General features: G+C 37.6%; 1 protein-coding gene across 1 annotated transcript; it reads right to left on the bottom strand.

Moving 5' to 3' along the window:
- Positions 1 to 2,143: 2,143 nt before the first annotated feature.
- Positions 2,144 to 21,121, bottom strand: LOC139720315 (ubiquitin-conjugating enzyme E2 W-like). The gene is made up of 6 exons (XM_071631678.1): positions 21,110 to 21,121; positions 18,718 to 18,818; positions 17,309 to 17,411; positions 13,179 to 13,334; positions 7,129 to 7,204; positions 2,144 to 2,302 (listed from the first exon to the last, which is right to left on the bottom strand). Exons 1-6 carry the CDS (start codon positions 21,119 to 21,121, stop codon positions 2,289 to 2,291), a joined length of 462 nt encoding a protein of 153 aa, XP_071487779.1. The 3' UTR covers positions 2,144 to 2,288.
- Between the last annotated feature and the right edge of the window lie 229 nt (positions 21,122 to 21,350).

Here is a 21,350-nt window from a genome sequence, read left to right as displayed (position 1 = left end):
ACACAACCAACCAGCTTATTGAATATATCTTCTGTAACCAATATTCAAATTCATCAAAGATATTAAAATAGCTTTTCTTTTTCTCTCTTTTTTTTTTTGGGGGGGGGGGGGAGGAGGGAGGGGACAGGTGAGTGGTAACAACATGTCTTTCCTTAAGATCCAAAATATTTTCTTTTTTCCAGAGGGATATACGTCCGAAAAGAACACCTAATATGTATAAGATGTTTCGTCTTAAACAGACAGGACAAAATCATATCGCCATGGCAACTACAGGATTCACACACAAGGACATCAAGAGTCTGATATCTTGCTAATACACATCATGTGACGTACATTCATGATTACCTATTTTTGCATGTTCAGAATATTACAGAATTGTACAAAAATAACAGTCATCCTCATAAGATACTATCTCAACTAACATGTATCTATATATATGTAGTATGTCATGATACTTCTTAAAGTACATGTATATCACCACTGGTGATGATTCTACAATCCATTCATAATATTTCCTGAAGTCTATATAATCTGGAATAAATTTTCCCTGTTAAGTTACTTCATTTCTAAGTCGATAAAGAAGAGGGGGAGGGGTTAAAGTCACAGAAACAACAGACTTTTGCTTACAACAATGGCTATATGCAGTGGTTAGGGATAGGGATGGGGGCAGAGTGACAGGTGCCCCCATTGTGATTTTCACAGTATGCATATTTTTTGCAGACAATTCATTCTATACACTTTCAATATGGAAATTGATAAAGGTTATGACACACAGGGTGTCTGAAACAATTACAACAAAATGGAATACAGTGTTTACAATTTAGACACAAAAATGAAAAATGACAAAGGGCATAGGAGACAAGGAGAGTATTTTTGACCCCCACACAAGCTCACTGTGTGTAGTATTGCTCGAGACACAATTTTACCTTCTTGACATAACTTGAAAAGTGCTTTCATAATTCTCATTAAATGAAGGTGTTACATATTGCAAATTTTAAATCCTTTTTTGCTTCCGTGCTTTGGGTCCCCCACTCCGTTCTAACTTTGATTTGCAAACAAAACAGCCTTCTTTAATCGCTACAGAATACAGACATCGAAAGTACACCATCTACTGTGTGCACGCAGAAAGCCATACGAGGACAGTGTACATCAACCCCGCTGCCGTCAATCAATCGCCATCCACAAGAGTTCTGACTTCTACTGCCTACATGTAGTTTAATTGTACTATCTGTGCTAAAGAACTAGAAGTCTGAACATGTATGTGATTAACGCATTTACATGTCAGCAGCATTTGATTCATAACTTGACCTACGCAAGGTACACTTGTACTGAAATAGAGCTAATCCTGAATATTGACTCTTCGACGAAATCATTTCTAAAGCCTAATACTTAAGATAAAACTGTTTTATATCATGTCACAAACTCATTCTCTCTCTTTCTTTCTCAACTTTTTGAAGGGTGATTTTGTCTCGACATTCTTGTGGTAGTTTTGGTGAACCATTTTCCTCGCATTGTAGGGATATACAAGTGTATTCTGTAAATGGTTCACATCAGGGGAGGCTGAATGCATGCATGCAACATAAGCTAATATCTTTCTCCCTCTCTCCCTCCCTCTCTCTCTTTCTCTTTCTCTCTCTCTCTCCTCTCTATGTTGTTGCAAGTTGTGCCCTCATACTAGGGGAGATTTCCCAAACACTAGCTGCAGTATGTACGACTGGCTAAATATGAAAATGATGTCTTCATCCGCAGGGGACAGGATGACACCCTGGGTATCACTGAGAAGGGGAGACTGAGTAAGGGTGGGGTGAGTTGTGACGGGGACAGGGGGAAAAGGGATGGGGGGGGGGGGTGTAAGGAGAAGAGGAAACAACACTTTCCTGTTTATCCGGCCAAGCCAGGGTAAAGGGGGACAGATACAAACACACATAATTTTCAAGGAGACTTGATTCTGCAGTCTGTAAATTCTTACTCCTACTCAACCGCCACCTCCCATCACCACCCCCCCCCCCCCAATCGGGACATACTGTATTTCAGGCTTTTCTCCTTCACGAACTTCGCACCTCCACCGACTGTCAATGAGACGGCCAGCCACTGCAGACATGCAGACCAGCATGAACAGGACACAAGAGGTGCAGTGGTGCTTTGAAGTGTACTGTCTGATTTCTGCCAGCGATTAGGAAGGGGGGAGGGGGAACGAGGGAACAGAAAATCTGGCGTGAGAGAGGGGGACGGGGGCCTTAATTGAAGATCTCTGAGCGTAGGATGGAAGCCTTGGCGTACGGGTTACGTCATACTGAGTCATCTGCAGGAGGGGAAGAGATAGAAAGACGAGAGAATCAGCTGCAATCTCCAGCATATCCAGAATGCCTAGAATCGACATGAATATCCCCTATCTTTGAACATCAAGAGGTCACCAGGAAAAGTGACATCAGAGGTCCAGTCTTGCTATGAAGGTCAATGAGGCAGACCTGGTAAACCACAAACTACCCTATCTGCAATGGAACTATATTGCAATCTAGCTTTTACTTTCTTCTTTCACTCATAGTGTCTCTGATTCAAGTTTACTTAAAGTGCTTTTCACAACTTTTAAGTTTGCTGTTGTATGAGACATGCTGCAAAATGCAGCCCCCTCATAAAACAAACAAAAACATTTTGATTATATCTAATAACAACAAAGGTCTAGGAAGAGGAAGAAACAAAAAACTTTCCAAGAAGATGTGTTGTATACTTGCAAGTCAGATTGAAAAGTGCAACTGAGAAATAAATGCTGCTGCATATTGTGCACTAAAGGTCTGCAGTCTTTTCACAGATAATGTGATCGTGCAAGCCTGTTTAGTGTACAGTACACACATGGCATGTATGTGAATTGCATCTGGTGTGATTCATAATACGGACAACCAGCTGGGGCCCTGCTGACAAAAGAAAGTCTTTTGATGGCATTGAAATAATCAAAAACAACAACAGCAATCAACCCTCGATCCAATGCGAGTGCCCACATGTGTCATTCAGTTTGGCTGACAGCCATAGTTGCTTTGTTCTTTGTAAGTTTATGCGTAGATGTCCTTATTTGGAAATTCTTTTTCTTGTCTATTCTTTCCCTCTTTTGTTTTTTGCACTGCCAGTGATTTCAGCTGTATTATGTTAAAAAGTTTAATTGCAAAACAACTGTTTTAAAGTGGAATTTCTTAGCATTTTAAAATTCATCATCAGGTTGAGCAAAATAAAACCTTTCCAACGATACTTCACTTGTTATACCACAAGGAATATTCTTGAAGTTTTGATGACAGCTACTGTAAGAGTGGATATTCGTGTGAGTAATTTTTCACTCTCGGCTAAATACATTGAGTTTTGTATGTTTTTAATTCCATGGAAGCAAGACATCAACTACAGAAACATCTGGCATGCTTTTACAATTGTATTTTCACGCTAGTTTTTTGGTTGCGTGAAATGCATGAAAATTTCAACACTGCGTAAATTTACAGTTTTCCAGGTGCTTTTTTAGCAACTTTAATCACAAAATATATCAAACTGATAAGGATGCTGATAATTCATATTGCGATCAAACTCTTCAGATATTACAGCCTCTAAATTTGCTTCTGTGCTTCTGTAGTTATGTATAAGAGATATAAGTGTCCAATAGAACAAACAAACCAAACAAACAAAGTTATTTCATGAAAGTAGAAACACTTCTTACTGGCTGAAATTCAATGAACTGTTTGTGACACATTCCTCGCCTCATTTCGATGTGGTACAATGAGCCCTACTGTAGCTTCAATACTACTTTACAATAGTGATACAAATTTTGATCCTTTGACACATACACACAGATATTTTCACAAATTTGTGCCACAAAGGGTGTGTTTGAGAACCTGTTCTTTCAGATCAAACTTGTGGTACCATATTGCAGAGTTTGTGAATAGGACTAGTGGCTTTACAAGGAGTAAATCATTTTCTTGTTATAAGCTCAAACTGTTCAAGCAAACAGAAATTGTAAAAAAAAAAAACCAAACAAACAAACAAACACAGACAAAAAAAAATAATAATCTCTCTCCTTTCGCATCTCATCTACTTCTTCTTCTTCTTCTTCTTTTTTTGATCAGTGTCATTAATGCTAGAACATACATCAAGACTTTACAATGAGAAGATATCATCACATCAAATTTCATGTAATGCTGGGAAGTGTTACTAGGGGTGGGATGGTGGGGGTAGCAAGGGGGTTGTGATTGGGGGCATCTTTGACCCCTTCGTTGAGCTCTGTTTAAAATGATGCCAAAGGAACAGCCCTGGGGAAATTGCTAAATTGCAACAGGAACTTGTAGTTGGTAAATTCTGAAGTAGTTTTGAACAAAAACCAGAATGTTAAGTATGTGTTTTGACTTCACCATGAACGAGAGAGGGATTTGTACTGGTACATGTACTGAAACCATGCATGTGTGCCCCTCCGACAAAAGAGGGCAGCATATCAAATACTTTTTCAGCAGCCTTGAAGCTGTGTGAACACAGAGGGCAGAGAAAAAAAAAAATCAGAAGGAAAAAGGAATTCCCACAATGCATGTACAGCAATCTCCTTCATATCTACCAAGGTCATTCTACGATACACATTTGCATTTTATTAACCCGTTGAGGGCGGACTGAAATGCTATAACACGCATTTCCCATAGACACTTGCCCGAGTATTCTCGGGACTCCTCTTCAACGGGTTAATCAACGTTGATACTGCTTGAATAAGCTTAAAAATTATGACATAAAATTCCAATCATCAAATACTTCTACCTGTGTCTGACGACATGTGAGGGCGCCGTGACCTGAATGTCCCCAGTGCTATGATCATCATCACTTCATTCATTCATTCATTCCTTTTTAAAAAAACATGTCCTAATGTAATAACAATAATGATAATAATGGTCTTATTTACTCAGGGTAGCCTCATCCATATTAGCACTGTTCTTCCAAAAATCCCTGCCATTATCATCACCCATAACATTTTATTCCATTACTAGTGCACACAGTCAAAGGATAAAGCCATTTCTGCAGATAGCGTACAACTACATGTCATATTCACTGTGAAAAGTTTGGGAGGCAAAATCCCAATGCACAGTTATTTCAATTCCAATTAGTTGTGTACATGAAAAAAAAAAGAGATGTCAGTAGGCCTATATCTTGGGGATATTTTAAACACATTTTACCAGTCTAGCTGTTTTAGGTATCAATTGTTCTGTACTTGGAAAAACATTTGAGGGATACGCAGTAGTTGGTATCACAGTAACCATTTGACAGACTGGCAAAGGATTATGTGACTCGTTATATGCCCAGGCACTTTATAATTCCTTGATACCTTGCCGCCCTTTTGCACCAGCACACAGTAATCAAACCAAACTTGATCTAACAGGAAGGCCATAGTGACGCAGTGGAAATTATAACAAAAAGTTCTCACACATCTGAGCAAATAGCCAAAGAGGGCACTCCAGAATGTACGCCGATCAGTGAAAAAAAGCGCAGTTAATGGCTAAAACTCCCAACTCTGCCTATACCCTGTATCCTCTCAGGGAGTGTTACTCTCAGAAAAAGGTCTCTCGTCAGCTTCAAGTGTCTATTGAAGTGCATTCAGTGGCAAATCTGGATTGGGGGGGGGGGGGGGCACCAGGCACGCACCCTCCCCCTTTAAGTTTTTTTTTTTTTTTTTTTTTTAATGATTAAGAACAAGATAAATGGGGGCCCACTGGGTGCACCCCTCTTTATTTCTATTAATCTTTTTTTTTAAGTATGCATAAAATCACATGATGACCAACATAAATATAAAAACAATCTCCCTACTGTGGGATGGGGGACACTGTGCTTAAGCCTTTTGTTCGCTTGTTTGTTTGTTTGTCAGCTGATGAAACCCGGAAGTGACACCACAAAAGATTGTATAAACTGCCCTCCCCCTACTTTCAGCACCAGCCCTGGCTCGGGCTCAGTCCCTACATTCCCTTACTTTTCATTCCCTCCCCCCTCCCCCCCCCCCCCCTCCCTTTATGGAATTCTTGGATCCGCCCTGGCATTGACTAAATAATGTTCACTGATTAATGTTTTCAAACTGTGAGGGCTTTTGAAACAAGAAGGACTTCACATTCAGGACAAAATACTCAAGTGAGAAGTCATCATTTCAGGCCTTCTTGGAAATTGAATTAAAGGGATCGTATAGTTTTGGTTCAGACCTAATTTCAGATTTCTAAATTTTTTTTTTTCGTGAGATAATGAGAAACATCTTATGAAATATGAAAGAGCATGTAATTCTATGAGGAATTCAACTTTTCTTTGATAAAAATTGGTTTTGAAATGGCTGAGATATCACCAAAAAAATATAGATTCTAATAAAGTATGGGACCCGCACTTTATTACGATTGATTTGTTATACTTTGTTTTTGGATGTTTCAGTCATTCCAAACCCGATTTTCATCAAATAAACTTTGAATTCCTCTTGAAATGGTACTGTAAACGTCAATATTTTCGCGCGATTAATTTTTCGCGCTGAGCGGCTCGAAAACGTATTCGCGGGTTCTTAAATTCGCGCTCCGCAGCAGGTTACTTTACTGTAGTACACATTCACTGCTTTCATCCAAAGCCTCTGCTACATAGCTTGCTCTGCCAGCGTACGACAAGCGACGTAGCGAGCGGCTCGACTGCGAGTACAAGCACTCAAATACGTAGTACAGCTGTGACTGTAGTACCGTAGTCACGGGGGAATGTAGCATCGGTGCGCGCGGTGCACACTGCATGCTACAGTACACAGCAATCTATCGTCTCTTCGCACAGTACTAGTAGCGTAAACATGCCTGTACATTGTACTACGTAGCAGTATCATCGATGAAGCGCACACAATTCATCCCGTTCAAAATGTGCATAGAAAATTGTGAAGATATATTCGCGCGTTTTTGAATTCGCGCTAGCCGAACGTAGCGCGAAATCCGCAAAAATTTCCACGTTTACAGTACGCTCTGTACTATATCATAAGTGTTTTCTTGGTATCTCGCAAAAAGTTAAAAGCCCAATTTTCATCTCCACCAATACTGTACCATCCCTTTGAGGTTGATTTTGTCATGCATAGTCGCATCATATCAGGTATCATTGCACGCTATGCTCACTTACCATGATACCACCATTTTGTCTTCTTTGGGCTCTTATTGCATGTTTTGACGTAGAAGCTGTTATCTGGAGGTCTCTTCTGCAAAGACAAGCAAACAATTTGATCATTTTCTAATACAATCTGCCTGTGACATCACTGAGCATCACTGCAAAAATACAACATTAAAAGTCAATAACTCTACAATTATGTATACGTGAGTTATAACACAGTTCAGTTCAAAGTTAAAAGACAATACAGATGTAATACCCGCTGCTACCCATTCTGCACAGGATGTATGAAGTTCTGGCAAACGATGGGACAATACATATTGTATGTACCCTGTATATGTCAAATTGAAATATATGAAAAATGACTGTAAACATTTCAGCATTTGATGTGATTTTCGGTACCCTGGGGTACCAAATGGAAATCCACCACTTTGTTGAATTATTATTATCTTTATCATTATTATTATTATTTTAGCACTGTGTCCTAGGTTACCAAATACTGGGTGACAGAAATCTTTAGTGCTCTATGGAAGAAAATTTGGTTAGCAACAACAGCACAGCAGCATAACATCAGCATTCACCATTACACCAGTGATATCAGTGTCACGCACAGACAGCACTACCGCACTACAGCTGTATGCATTATCACTCCACACGAGGAAAAATAAGTAATCATGGGATGAGCTCATGGATTTAAATATGATTTCCTGATTAAAACGTTCAAGACTGTGAAAACATGCTTAAAAAAAAGTATTACTATTACTAAATACTGTTATTGTTATTGCGTAAAAGAAAGAGTCAAAACAGGGCTAAAGTGGTATAGGGATCATTGTCACCGACTGCTAAAACTTGACTGCTATTAAAGATGGCATTGCATAACTGTACAGCTTATAAACACTAGATGAGGGTACGCAATGCTGCAACCCAGGCTTTGATGGTGCCTGGGGTACAGCATGGTACATTAAAATCTGACACAGGCCTACAGGTAGGTCACCTTGTGATCACCAATGGGATTTACAGGCACCTAAAACGCACACTATCTACAATGTTGAGTGACTGGGACAAGTCAGTTGATGTTAACAACTCAATTTAACAAAAGTGAAAAGCCAACAGAAAAAAAAAAAAACAACTTCTAATAACAAAGATGCACTGCATTCACGTACCATCTCCAGAATGGCAAATAATTAAAGGGACAGTATAGTTTTGGTTGACATGGGGATTCAGGTTTTAATACTTTGTGAGATAATTAGAAACCACTTCTATGAAATATTAAAGAGCATACAATTCTAAGAGGAATTAAAAGTTTATTTGACAAAATTCAGTTTTGAAATGGCTGAGATTTCAAAAAAAGTTTATTAAAAGTGGTTTTAATAAAAGGTGGGTCCCATCTTTTATTACGACCACTTTCTTTTATTTTGATTTTGGATATATGTCAGCCATTTCAAAACCATATTCTATCAAAAAAAAACTTTAAATTCCTCTTAGAATTGTATGCTCTTAAAATTTCAATTAGCCGGCTTCTAATTATCTCGCAAAGAGTTCAAACCTGAATCCCCATGATACATGTCAACCAAAACTATACAATCCCTTTAATTTTGCTTGTTGAATTTAAAGAGATGATTCTCATTTCATCAATGTGGTCTCTGGTCACAAATTCAACCATTTTGTGACATTGACTTTACCAGTCAAAAGTCATGAAATATTACACTCATGATATATCTCACATGTGAAAAATTACTCAAGTGTGAAAATGTATAACTTTAACAGAGCATTTTTTTTTCCTCATTTGCTGTGGCATTTACTAAATTCCTCATTGTACTCCACTTTTTTCCACACATCCTGTACAAACTAATACATGAAGGCTTGCTCTTCACATGTGTTGTATTCAAAAGACATTGTAAAAAAGTTTGCAAACACTGTGACATGTGGGAATGTACATGTCCCCACCAACATGACACGCAGAGAGAAAAACAATGTACACCAGTTGTCACCATGCAACAGCACTATGTATTTCAGATATTTATTTCATATTAATGCACCTTTCCAGTGTAAAGGCATCATCAATAATCATCAATAATTACAACATTAATATTGATAATCAACAATAATGATAACACTGACTAACAACTACAATTGGGCACCACCATAGATTTGGCATAATCTGCAGATTCAGGAAGATACCTGATTCTATTGGTATTCAAAAAAAAAAAAAAAAACCAAATCTCAACATGAGATCCTTTACAAAGAAATCTGTAGGGCCTAGTATATAGTACTTTGTACTGACAATAGTCATGCCCATACATTCTACCTGACCTAAAAATAAATTATGACATGCAGCATTCCCAAACACACCACACACATATGCACACACACACAAACACTAACTCACAGAAAAGATTTAGTGTAGCACATTAGAGGCACCTGTAAATGTATCTTTCTCACTTGCTACAAATTACTGGTATTTCAGTCCTATCTCTGACAAGCTATTTCATGAGGTACATTGTAGCAATACTCAGCTTTCAAAGGGGATGCTATACTCCAGTACATGTAGGCCATTGCCAAGGTAACTTCCTGTCAGTAACTACTCCAAAGGCCATTTACAAACCTTTATCTCATTCACCTATTGTTAAGTGGAGTTCCTGGCTCATGCACTAGGAGTGTGAGAGTACAATACGGGGGGAAAAAATAATACTAAAATACTAAATAATAAAGGAAATATGGGGGGAAAAAAACTGTGAAAATTTTAATGCATTTGAACTGCCAAAAAGTCTGAAAAGTGGGTTTTTGGCAGAGGAAGAAATTCTGAAATCAAATTAAACACTGATCTTTCACATCCCTGGCTTACACACCACATATTAACCCATTGAGGACGATTTCATTTTGCCACAACACACATTTCCCATAGACACCTGCCCGAGTATACTCGGCGCTTGTCCTCAACGGGTTAAAAGAACTAGTCATTAGTGGGTTTGACCAGATGATGTGTAAACTAGAAATGTCGCTATGGCGACTGGTATGCCTCCGCCATAATGCATGATTTTTCCTAATAGGTCTAGATAGTACATGTGGACAGTGTGTGATTACATTTTCACAAAACTGGCAAAATATTGAAATGACAAGTTTGTCACAAATGTGTTGAATGTTCACCTCCCTTGACCTTGGTTTAATTGGATGAAAAGGAGAGCATGTATTTGGGGATTTAAGGACTTTAACTTGACTTTGACCCATTCATACATTTATGCATTGAGTAATTTTCATGGTACCGGTATGGAGAGAGAGTGCAATTTCTGTACTGAATAATAAATTGTTACCATGTTCATCTGGCCTTTGACCCTAAAATTCATAAGATACTAGTAATCACTTTCAGGTAGAATATGCATAAATATGCAGTAAATTTCATGATAAATTGAGCCACTTCTGAGATATGGAGGAAAAGTTAGTTCAGCACTTTCACTTGATCTTTGACCTTTTGACCTTTGAGGCAAAAAAAAAAAAAAAAAAACTCTCCAGAGAATTTCAATTAGGTTACACATGCATACACCAAGTGTAAAAAAAATAATAATAATCCTGCTGGCATTGCATGAACATGAGGGAAATTGTAAAATTTTGAAGTGTTGCACTTGACCTTTGACCCCTGACCTTTGACCCCATGAACCCTACATTCTCTAGATAATCACTGCCAGTCAGTACATGTATATACTATGTTCCATGAAGATACCTTGAACAATTTTCCAATTTACAGAGAAAAAAAAGAAGTTTTAATACGTTTACTCGACCTTTTGACCTTTGACCTTTGACCTCATGACCCAAACTTTCACCAGAGAATCTAAATTGGGTAATACATGTATACACTAAGTTTCAAGAAAATACCTTCTGGCATTGCATAGATATGGTGGAAATAGTGAAATTTTATGTATTTGACCTTGACCTTTTGACCTTTGACCTTGAGCACGTGCACCCAAAAGTTGATAGGCACAACTTCACCCCCTAATACACATACATGCCAAGTTTCATTAGGATACCTCAACAGGTTTTGATAGTTACCTTGTCCACAAAATTCATTACGGACGGACGGACGGACGGACAACCCGAAAACATAATGCCTCCGGCACCACTTCGTGGCGGAGGCATAAAAAAGCTGGTTTGCAAGATATGATCTATAAGATCCCCTCAACTCCCTGTACTGTACACCGTACATGTATGTGTGTGAATATAACATATGACTATGTACGGCTCTTGCACAAGACTATACATTGTTAGCTACAATTGTACATTTATCTTGGTATGTGTAAAAATGCATTCTTCATACAAGAATGGATAAAATGGCCTTAAGTTTAATCATCCATTTCGGAGGCTGCTTTAAGTTTTCACAAAATAGCATGGTTATTCATGCTCAAAGCGTTACAGCAAGCATACAACAAAGCCCTTGCCTTGCAAGTCATGCACAATTATGCAATGCTCAAAAATTTAATTGGAAACTACCATGCTACATTGCAGAACCCTCTTATCATGTATGCTGAACTGAGCAAACGTGTAGTACAGCTGCCATATACCGAGGATAAAACCCCAGTTAAAAGGATCAAGTATGTATAAACAAGTACACTGTAGCATAAAATCTAACAATAAATGTAGAACCATACATGATGTGGGATACACACTAATGAGGTATTTTACATGTAAACACTCACACACAAACACACACACACACAGTCACACACACACACACAGTCACACACACACACACACACACACACACACACACACACACACACACAGCCTTTATTCTTGCACCATTGACTCACAAGTGGATAAAATGAAATGTACACAATAGTTGGGTTAATATTGGTGGGGGTTTTATGGTTCTTCCACATGGGGCACAAGTGGACCAACATACTAACTGGTAGCAAATCACCGCAGATAGAGTTAGAGATGGGTTTGCTGTGGAGAGCAGCCTTATTATAAAACAAGGGATATTTGATGGATGATGACATTTTTTTCTTTACTCCGGATATTACTTTTTTACTTCTTTTTTTTTTTTTGGGGGGGGGGGGGAGTGTTTGACATATAAATTTTTAAAAATGTTTGACCTATTATCTCTGCCAGATCAAGATTTTGAAGCTGTAATCATATGAGTGAAACCAAACAGAAAGAATTAGAAGCCAGATTCCCTCCATTGGCAATTTATTTTTGTTTTTACAGTCAGGCTATTTGGACCACTTTATTTTGCAGACCATGCACAAAACTGACAAAACATTCACCGTTTATGTGCCCAGGTAGCATACTATAAAGTTGAACTTGCAAAGCTTTTTCATCAGCATTCAGTGATCCATCCAAATTTGACTATTAAAGTTTTAATAGCAAGCCCACTCAGGTGTTACATTGTGCCTCAGTCCAACAATGAAGCCATGGTGACACAATTGGTATCAATTAACAATATGCATTCAAAAATTAAGCTTCAAGGCATCTATGCTACAAAGAAAGCACTTCATAGTGTGTGCAAACTAGTTAACATTTGAAGCACGTAGTGGGTTAAACTGGCTATTAAAGTTGAAAATTGAAGAATAAGCAAGCTGCAAATCTTAAAACAGAATTAAGTGATACCATGATGTAGATTCAGTATGTAAATTATACATGATAATCTACCAGTGAATGCACACTGAAGTTCAAACAAGTTGTAAAGAACAATTTTTTTTTTTTCAAAGGAAACTGCACAATGCACACAATACATGTGTCTTGCTTTAATAGTGACTTTAACTCCACACTCATGTTTAATGCCATCGACCTTTCTCAGCTTTGCACTTCCATTACCTTCATCAAGGGAGTTGAATACAGTACATGTATGTGGGACATCTTTTTAATTTAGCTTTCCTACTTTGTAGCCAAGCTTTGTTGCACTAAATTAAGCCTGTTGAAGGGACAGAAATCTCCATAAATGGTACATTTCAGGTGGTTTACAACACAAACAAGCACAAATCAATGTCATTCTACACAAACAGATGCTGATAATTTAGAAACAAAACTAAACAAACACATGCTTGACACAAACAAACAAACACACGCCTTACCTTTTCAGAGCAACTGCTGAGCATGCTAATTATACTGAGACATACGGACTGTACAGAGAGGGCTGGAGACCAGTCTTCCGTGAGAATTGATAGACATATGTGGCCATTGCTGTATACATGTGGATGTACTGGGATGTTGGTGCCAGTGAACACAACCTGTGGGTTTGTTTGTTTTATTTTCCAAATCAAAATCAGACAAACAAACAAACAAAAACAAAGAAAAATACAATTTAATATAAATGCATGAATTTACATGAAAAGTAGATTATTATGTCAGCTTGAAGAGACAGCTTGCACTGTATACCTAGTGTTAACTGCCAATTGTATTTAAGACTTGAGACACTGGTGATGTGCCTAACAGTTTGTGGTTACTACCACATACAAGATTGTGGAGTCACGGGATTTGTTTAGAATACATTAAGATAAAAAAAAAAGAAGTATTAAGGAAGAACATATAGATGTGACACAAACAACAATACATTACTGTAAAACAAGGAATGTTTGCACGCATTTTAATTTCACAAATTTCGCGAGCACCAAGATTCGCGAAATTAAAATGCACGCAAAAGTTCTTGTCTACACTATGTGCATTGAATGCCAGTGGCAGTTCGCAAAAATTTCATGCCGCAAAAAAGGCCATCGGCTCCAATTCGCGAACATGTTTTACAGCAATTAACGCTCGAATTAGCCCTAAAAGGGCTAGCTATGTGTACATTTCCCTCGGCAAGTCTTTTCGTAGCATTTCATGCATAAATTCAAACATGTAAACACATTATTTCCTACAAACATTGCTAGGCCATCACATATATTATGCATGATATGTTTTTATTTCTCTACCACCTAAACATGACAATACACAGAAAAATTTCTTCAAACTTAAAAGGAGAATACTGTATCAATCAAGTTAAAAGCAAATTTCTGCTTTCTTATGACAAAGGAGGTGATAAATTAACATCATATCACTTAAAACCAAATTCCATCCCAGACAAAGATGTCTTGCACAAACAAGCATTCATTTGCATACACAGCCAATGATTGGTCTTGCCTTCTTTTTGCAGGCTAGCAGTTGTGGTAGACCATAAGATGGAAATCTCGAAAGCAGCAAAGTTACAGTACAGCTAGTCTTCTTCAAATGTGGAACAAATACTATTTAGGCTGCTACCAGATGACAACGTGAGCACTAAAGAAATGTTTGCAGTCTTCATTCATCAGAAATTTTTGACAACAAGGGAATAAAAGATTTGTGGTGTACTTTCTTTTTCATGAGCATACTCGTAGCGCTTTCCTGTTGCACTTCCTGTTTTCCTGTTCATCAGTAATATTGTGTTGCATACAAGCCCTATCACAGCAGAACATGTTTATGCAGTATACAAAAGTGTATGGATACAAGGGCCTGTATAAGGAGGTACGACTGTAGATTAGTCCGAACCACCTACTTTGGTGTGACGGCCTTCTCCTGAAGCAATAGCCACACTAGATCTTTAAACAAGAGTACAACAAGAGATTCACAGCTCAGAAATTATGTAAAGATTATTACAATTGAACATTCCATTCCTATCGCAACAAGTGACAGCATCTAAAACCAGATCCAAAAGCATCACACTTGAGAGAAAGTGTGTACTCTAGAAGGCAGCAGCGCAGTGACTCACTGTCAATTATACCTAGACAAAAAGGATTCTAAAACTATACAGAAATGCTCAGAGTACCCTGAAACTTGGCATACACTCATTGAGCATGTGTGTGCTAGTTTCATTCAAAAGTGTCAGCACAAGTTACACTGACTGTGAGTAGTATTTTCAGGCATATTTTTATGTGTCACGTGGGTAGGGAAATGGGGAAACGTGTAACTGAGTATAAAGAGCTTTTCGGTAATACACGTAGTTACACAGTTTGCATCAGCAGTAACTTTTCTGTTCTTGTCCCTCACAGACATATATTTTCAAAAAGGTTTCTGTGTTATCCTTTGCTAAAAATATGCATATCAAGGATATCAACCATGGGTGGTATTACACTCACTGCCAAAGATTGCTGTGAGATACAGACCATGGCCAGAATCGAAAGAGTAATATAATCGGTCAGTGCTACCCTACTCTGCAATATAAGCATGATAATTTGGAGTTGCCTTAATCTGGGCTGCCTTGATGCTGCAATTTAATTTGATACTAACTACCAGTGCAGCAGCAACATGTAGCCTTATCTACTTGCGTCCAAATTATCAAGTTGTATCAGCCGGTGGCATTCCACTGCCCATAATTACATCACAGTTTGACAGCAAAATCTTGCTCCCATACAATTATTATTCAGGGCCCCATTTTATTAAAAGATAAAATCGATTGTAAATTCCCTTACTACACAGGCTGCCATAGACTTATGAAAGAAATCAACAATAAATCTTCAATTAAAACGGGGTCCAGATTATATAATTTGCGATTGTACCATTTAGAGCAAGTTTCTAACGTGACAGCGTGTAGTAGTAATCATTGTGTCAATTTGGATGGTGTATAGCAAGTCTGCCTCATAGCGCTATATTGAGTTTGCAGTTGTTTCTCACTGTAAATTGCACATTTAATGTCACATATTTTTTCACAATCTTTTTGCATTTATATGACAATTTGTAGCATTAAAACCGTATTAGTTGTGTACAGAATGTTTGAATGTAATGTAATTCTTTGTATTATTATGATTATGTTATTATTCTGTCTATTTTGCTGTATAATCTTTGTATATCTGTGTACTTCGACTTGTAAGTCGCCGACTCAGAGTTTTATTTGAATAAAGACCTTTTAATCAATCAGTCAATCAATCATATCTGTGATTTACAAATTCACTACAGGTACAGGTTTGATGAACTATGTGGAGTTTGTAGTTAAAGATGAATGGATATAATACAGGACATTTACCTATCAAAGCTTTACAAACACATAACAAACACATTTGGGGAGGGGGGAGTAATAAATGTTTGTTGCTACAGTGCATTAACTCTCTACAACTCTTCAAAAACACTTCAGGGCAATTCCGCAGTTAGGTGGACATGACATGGATAAAAGAAATGTGCCTCTTTATCTTACTCCTTGATTTAGGTATCAACTAATGCCATGGATGTTCATCAATCATTAAGGTCTTTCAAATTCAGTAGATTTTATTTTTCGTATTTATTGATTTTGCGAGATCTAAAACCATCATCTAAAATGTACATGTGGGACTGGGGATGCTGAAATTCACTTAAATGCAAATTACAGTGGGTTCCTTTGAAATTTTTTCCTCCAAGCTTTGCTAAAGGGTAAAAGATGAATACATGTACATTTAAATACTCCAGAAGTCATGTGACATTTTGTCAATTACAAAAGGGTGAAATGACCTGCGGAATTACTCGGACAAATGTAACGTTACTAACCGTAACGTTACTAACCATGCTTTTGGGGGTCTAGCTAAAAAATAATCGGTCGAACTGCTAAAAAAATTTGCATGAACATTTGTCATGATGCAATAATTGAAATTAATGCAACACTTTGTTTGAAGTAACTTGAATTTTTGCACACTTTTTGTTACAAGACATTGATTTTTTTGTCATGTCCTTTTTTCGTAACGTTACTAACCAGCCCTTTAAGTTGCCATATCAATTCTAATATTTCTTGGATTGTATTCATTCTTTTCTATATCATAAACATGGGAGGGATGAATATGTTTTTGACATAATTTTGACTTGAAATGAATAAATGGTAATTTTGTAGTAAAAACAAATATCTAAATTTGTTCAAATGTAACGTTACTAACCGCGGAATTGCCCTTCATCATTCACTATAACTAGGACAGGAGGCTAAGCTTAGTGATCTACGTGAGTGTGTGCTGGCTTGTATGTGGTGTACCTTGGTTTGAAACTGAAATTGCTTAAAAAAATAAAAAATAACATACTGTATGGCATGCATTACATGTCGTCTGCAAAACTAAAAAAACAAACAAACTAAAAACTAAAAATACATGGTATTTAAAACCTCTCTGCCAGTAAAACAAGTTTTGCGAAGTGAGTGACTACAGAAAGAAAAAAAAATGAACTTACCTAACAAGCGGACTGAGCCTGGTGAAAATAGAAATTTGAGGAAAAGTGGAAAAAAAAAAGAAACTTTACTTACCTCTGGTGAGTCAAAGGGGTATTTATTGCTGAACTTGAATTGTAGTTGGAACTTCTCCCCTGCATAAATGGAGTTGGGTGCACCATCGAGATCTACAAGCCACCTGTAAGAGAGAAGAACAGTGTGTTTGTCAGCAACATGTAGTTTGATGCTGGGAAAGGTATGAGCAGGATGCTTGGGTGGGGGTGTAGGCAACCATAGTTCGTGGACTAAAATGGCACCACAAAATTGATAGATAACATATTCTTCTAACACCGACTTGCCTGACAATTCAGAACAACAGGATCTGTTCTGGACGTATTTGATTATCTTAAATATTATCTTTCTATCGTTGTGCAATCGTCTATTGTGATTTCTTCTCAAATTATCTCAAATTGTGAAAAGAAAAACATATTATGGCAAGAAGCTGATATTGAAAAGCAACGAGCTTCACATAGAACAGTCTCTACTACCTTGTTTATGGGGCAGTATTCACAAGAATCACTTTCAGAATGATCAGCAATTAAAGCTTTGTCAGGAAATATTTCGACAAAAACAGCAATAACATAATGAGAAAGTCTGTAATTGCTTTAGAGCTATCTACCATCCATCCCTCACAAAGCAGCAACAACAACAAAAGCACACAAGCAATTACACAAAAAATGGAAATGATCCGCCGTCCCAATGAAGAAGAAAATGAATAAATAAATAAACATTATACAGAAATTATTTTTAAAAAATGTAAAAAGTCTGTGGTGGTCAGGCAATTGAATATAGTACAGAGTTGTGCTCAGCTAAAATTACCCATACAATATACACTGGTGTACACTCAGTCAAAATTTCTGGCTGATGAACTTCTGGCCTGGACAGAAATTTGATAAAGCCCAAGTTCATGACTCATCATAGGTATTTTTCTGTTCTAATAAGAGCTTACTGCAGTGTCTGTACTACAGTTAAAGGTATTATTTACCATTGGGAGCAGTGATTTAAAGAATGTTGTAGTTATCACATATGATACAAATGCTTAGGTCAGTTGTATCACAAAACATCCTACCATATTTAACATTTTGCAATAAAGCCTAAAATATAACCTTGGAGATATCACTATTTTTCTCTAGATAAACCATAGCTTTAGACAGTTTATTCTAGAAACAATTTTGTTTTAACTATTGCTCACATATTTTTTTTTTTTTTGTAATATATATATAAATACCAATACTTTCAATGATTTTACTGATACATTTTTACATTGGTTGTTTCTATCCCTAACTCACATTTTAGAATTATTTTGAAGCACTTAAGATGGGTTTTCGTTTCATCTGCAAATGGTAAATAATGTCTTTAAGAACCCTGTGATTGTGTTTTCATTGCTCGATACTGGCACATAAAACTGACTTATCAGTCAAAGCACATGCAGATTAGATACTTACGTGAACAGTGTATTTGTAACTGACTTTTCATTGATTTTGATACCCGGCGGTGGATCTTTCTGTATTTGTAGCAGCTCTTTGTGTAAACGTTTCTGAAAAATAAACACAGATTGTGAAGGAAAACAAAATCATGAATAAATGAAAACCAAAACAGGGTTTGATTTACAAATAAACACACATACAATGTAGCAATGCACCCCCCCCCCAAAAAAAAAAAAAAAAAATTAAATTAAAATAAATGCAACCATTCAAGCTACTGTCCAAATTTCAATCTGTACCATAGTTCTGAAGCCAACACCTAAAAGTTGATACTTTGTCAATCTGATCTGTACCATAGCTCTGAAGCCAACACTTTGATACTTTGTAAAACTTATCTGGAAAATGCTATCAAATCGTTTACCTCCATTTGTAGACCCTGTGATCAACATTTAACACACATAGTCAATTCTGTAGGACCATACAAATATTGATTGCTTCAAGGGACATTTTCAAAAAGATATGGTTAAAATTACATGCTCCTTGACTTCATCCTGGGGAATAGCACTATCGAGAAATCAAAAAGGGCAAATAGTTCTCACTGTAACAAAAAAAAAGAACTCAATTAGCATAATTTTGTTTTATATACTGCATCCCATATCAGATATTCATGCTAAATCAAGGTATTCAAAATGAAGCTGTTGTGCTACCAGTCAGATGTAATTAAGAGAGTATCATTTAACAACGTACAAATATAGATACACGTTGTGCAAGATACCTCCACAATGAGCAACAATGGGCAAATATTAAAGATATGCACACAAGATAGACTTGTAGACGATGCACATCTTGGAAAACCGCTAGATGACTACCGGGCAGCAGAGGGAAAAGTATCGTCTGCACCTCTGACCAAGCAGAATTGACGTTTCATCAATTTGAAATGAGTTGCATTTCAGGCAAGGTTGCATGATGCATGCTTTCTGGTGATTCCACTGCATGGCAGCGTGCACTCGTAACCGAGAGATCGGTCTGTACCTTGTCACATCAGGGATATGTTCTGCAGAGACTACACCTGGCTTCACAGAATCCCCTTGCAGGGAGGAGAGCCGTAAATGTCAACTAATGATGAAAAAAACTCCTTCAGACAGACGGATTTTTCCGTCTATGTCCACATGTGCACTCGTGCTGTTATAGTGTTAATGTATGTAGCTCAGCTAGTATGTGTCCGTACTGTAGGATGTGCACGTGTGCATTAGCGAGTCTAATTTGCAAACACATATGTTTTACATGTAATCAGAGGTCGAATTTTGGACGGGATTATGGTTGACTCGAATTATGGGCGGATTGCTTGACATTCAATATTCAGCTCATTGATTGTCAAAGTATAAATAGGGATGTTTGCCCAGGTTGATCCATTGCAATCCTATGTGATCAGGTTAAACATGTTACTAAATTTGTTACATCATCAACATGGAAATAGTATGAACATGCCATGAATTTAACTGCACAAATCAACATAATAAACAATAAACAAACTCAAAGATAGACCACAGTCTAGATTTCCACTCTAAATAAATTGTGACCCGGTACAACAAAAGGATCCTAAAGTCGCTGACAGGCGAGCCAAGCATGGCCCAGAAAAATGCATTTTTCAGGCCTTTCCTTTGATCATTTAGCTTCGAAATTTCAGCAGATGATAGAAGATAAATTAGACTACAAAATTATGTAAAAACAGAAATCCGAACGTTTTGACAGATTTTGGTGATCTGACTTCAAACTCGATTTTCTCGGCTCACCCGTCAGCGACTTTAGGATCCTTTTGTTGTAGCGGGTCACAATTTACTGATAATGAATTGGTAGTGGTAGTGGTTCTGCAGTGCCATATACTATTATAGATCTAACTGTTATAACGTTAGAGTGTCTATTTTGTAATTTGTATATGGCACTGCTGACTGCAGAACAAACTCATGTTCGTTGATGTTGAAGACAATACATTGATAGTCATATACATGGGAGTGAATAACATGTTATGCAGATTTAAACCGCATTCTCAACTGCATACACGGTGATGGCTAGAACACGGAACTCCTGATTTTATAGTCCAGCCCTATTCTACCGGCACCCGGCCTGCATCTGTACCCGGCCACAGCCCAGCCGAGAAAACTGAACAGCTGTCTGCCCGGGCGCTGGCCGATCATTATCACGGCAGTCATGCTAAACACTGTGTCAGGCGAGCGAAGGTCATCTGGCATATCAAACACACAAGAAAGTAATAGTCATAGGCAACATAGATGAGCCAAAAGGAACAAATTTTTGCACTTCTATCAGAGGCCCACCCTTGTAGCTTCAAAAACACCGGAAAGAAAGAAGAAACAAGAACAGACGACGAGGAATTACACAGCAACAGTGTACTCACCTGTGACGCCATATTTACATCAGAACGTCCGCAATTATTATTGAAAGAGCACCCTCTATCGTCTCTTGCAGAACTACAGTCGACGGATACGTAACTGTGCGGGGCGCTCGAACAGGTGGACTCACTGGTACGAGTAACATGCTTCGGCTATATTGATGATACAGTAACCTGGGTTGAGATAAGGATTCAGGTTTTGAACTTTTTGTATTTCTTTCTCTTTTTGTTTAGATAATGAGAAACC

Source organism: Diadema antillarum, unplaced genomic scaffold, assembly GCF_040938485.1.
Source record: "Diadema antillarum isolate AM-2024a unplaced genomic scaffold, OU_Dant_1.0 scf00000126, whole genome shotgun sequence".
In the NCBI taxonomy this organism is placed as follows: domain Eukaryota; kingdom Metazoa; phylum Echinodermata; class Echinoidea; order Diadematoida; family Diadematidae; genus Diadema; species Diadema antillarum.
This window is presented reverse-complemented; position numbering and strand designations above follow the sequence as displayed.

Excerpts from the sequence above, each read along its gene's own strand:
- LOC139720315 (XM_071631678.1), bottom strand. Across the intron at positions 17,412-18,717 it reads GTTACAAATACACTGTTCAC|GTGGCTTGTAGATCTCGATG; the intron begins GTAAGTATCTAA and ends TCTCTCTTACAG. Across the intron at positions 7,205-13,178 it reads TCAGCAGTTGCTCTGAAAAG|AAGAGACCTCCAGATAACAG; the intron begins GTAAGGCGTGTG and ends TTGTCTTTGCAG.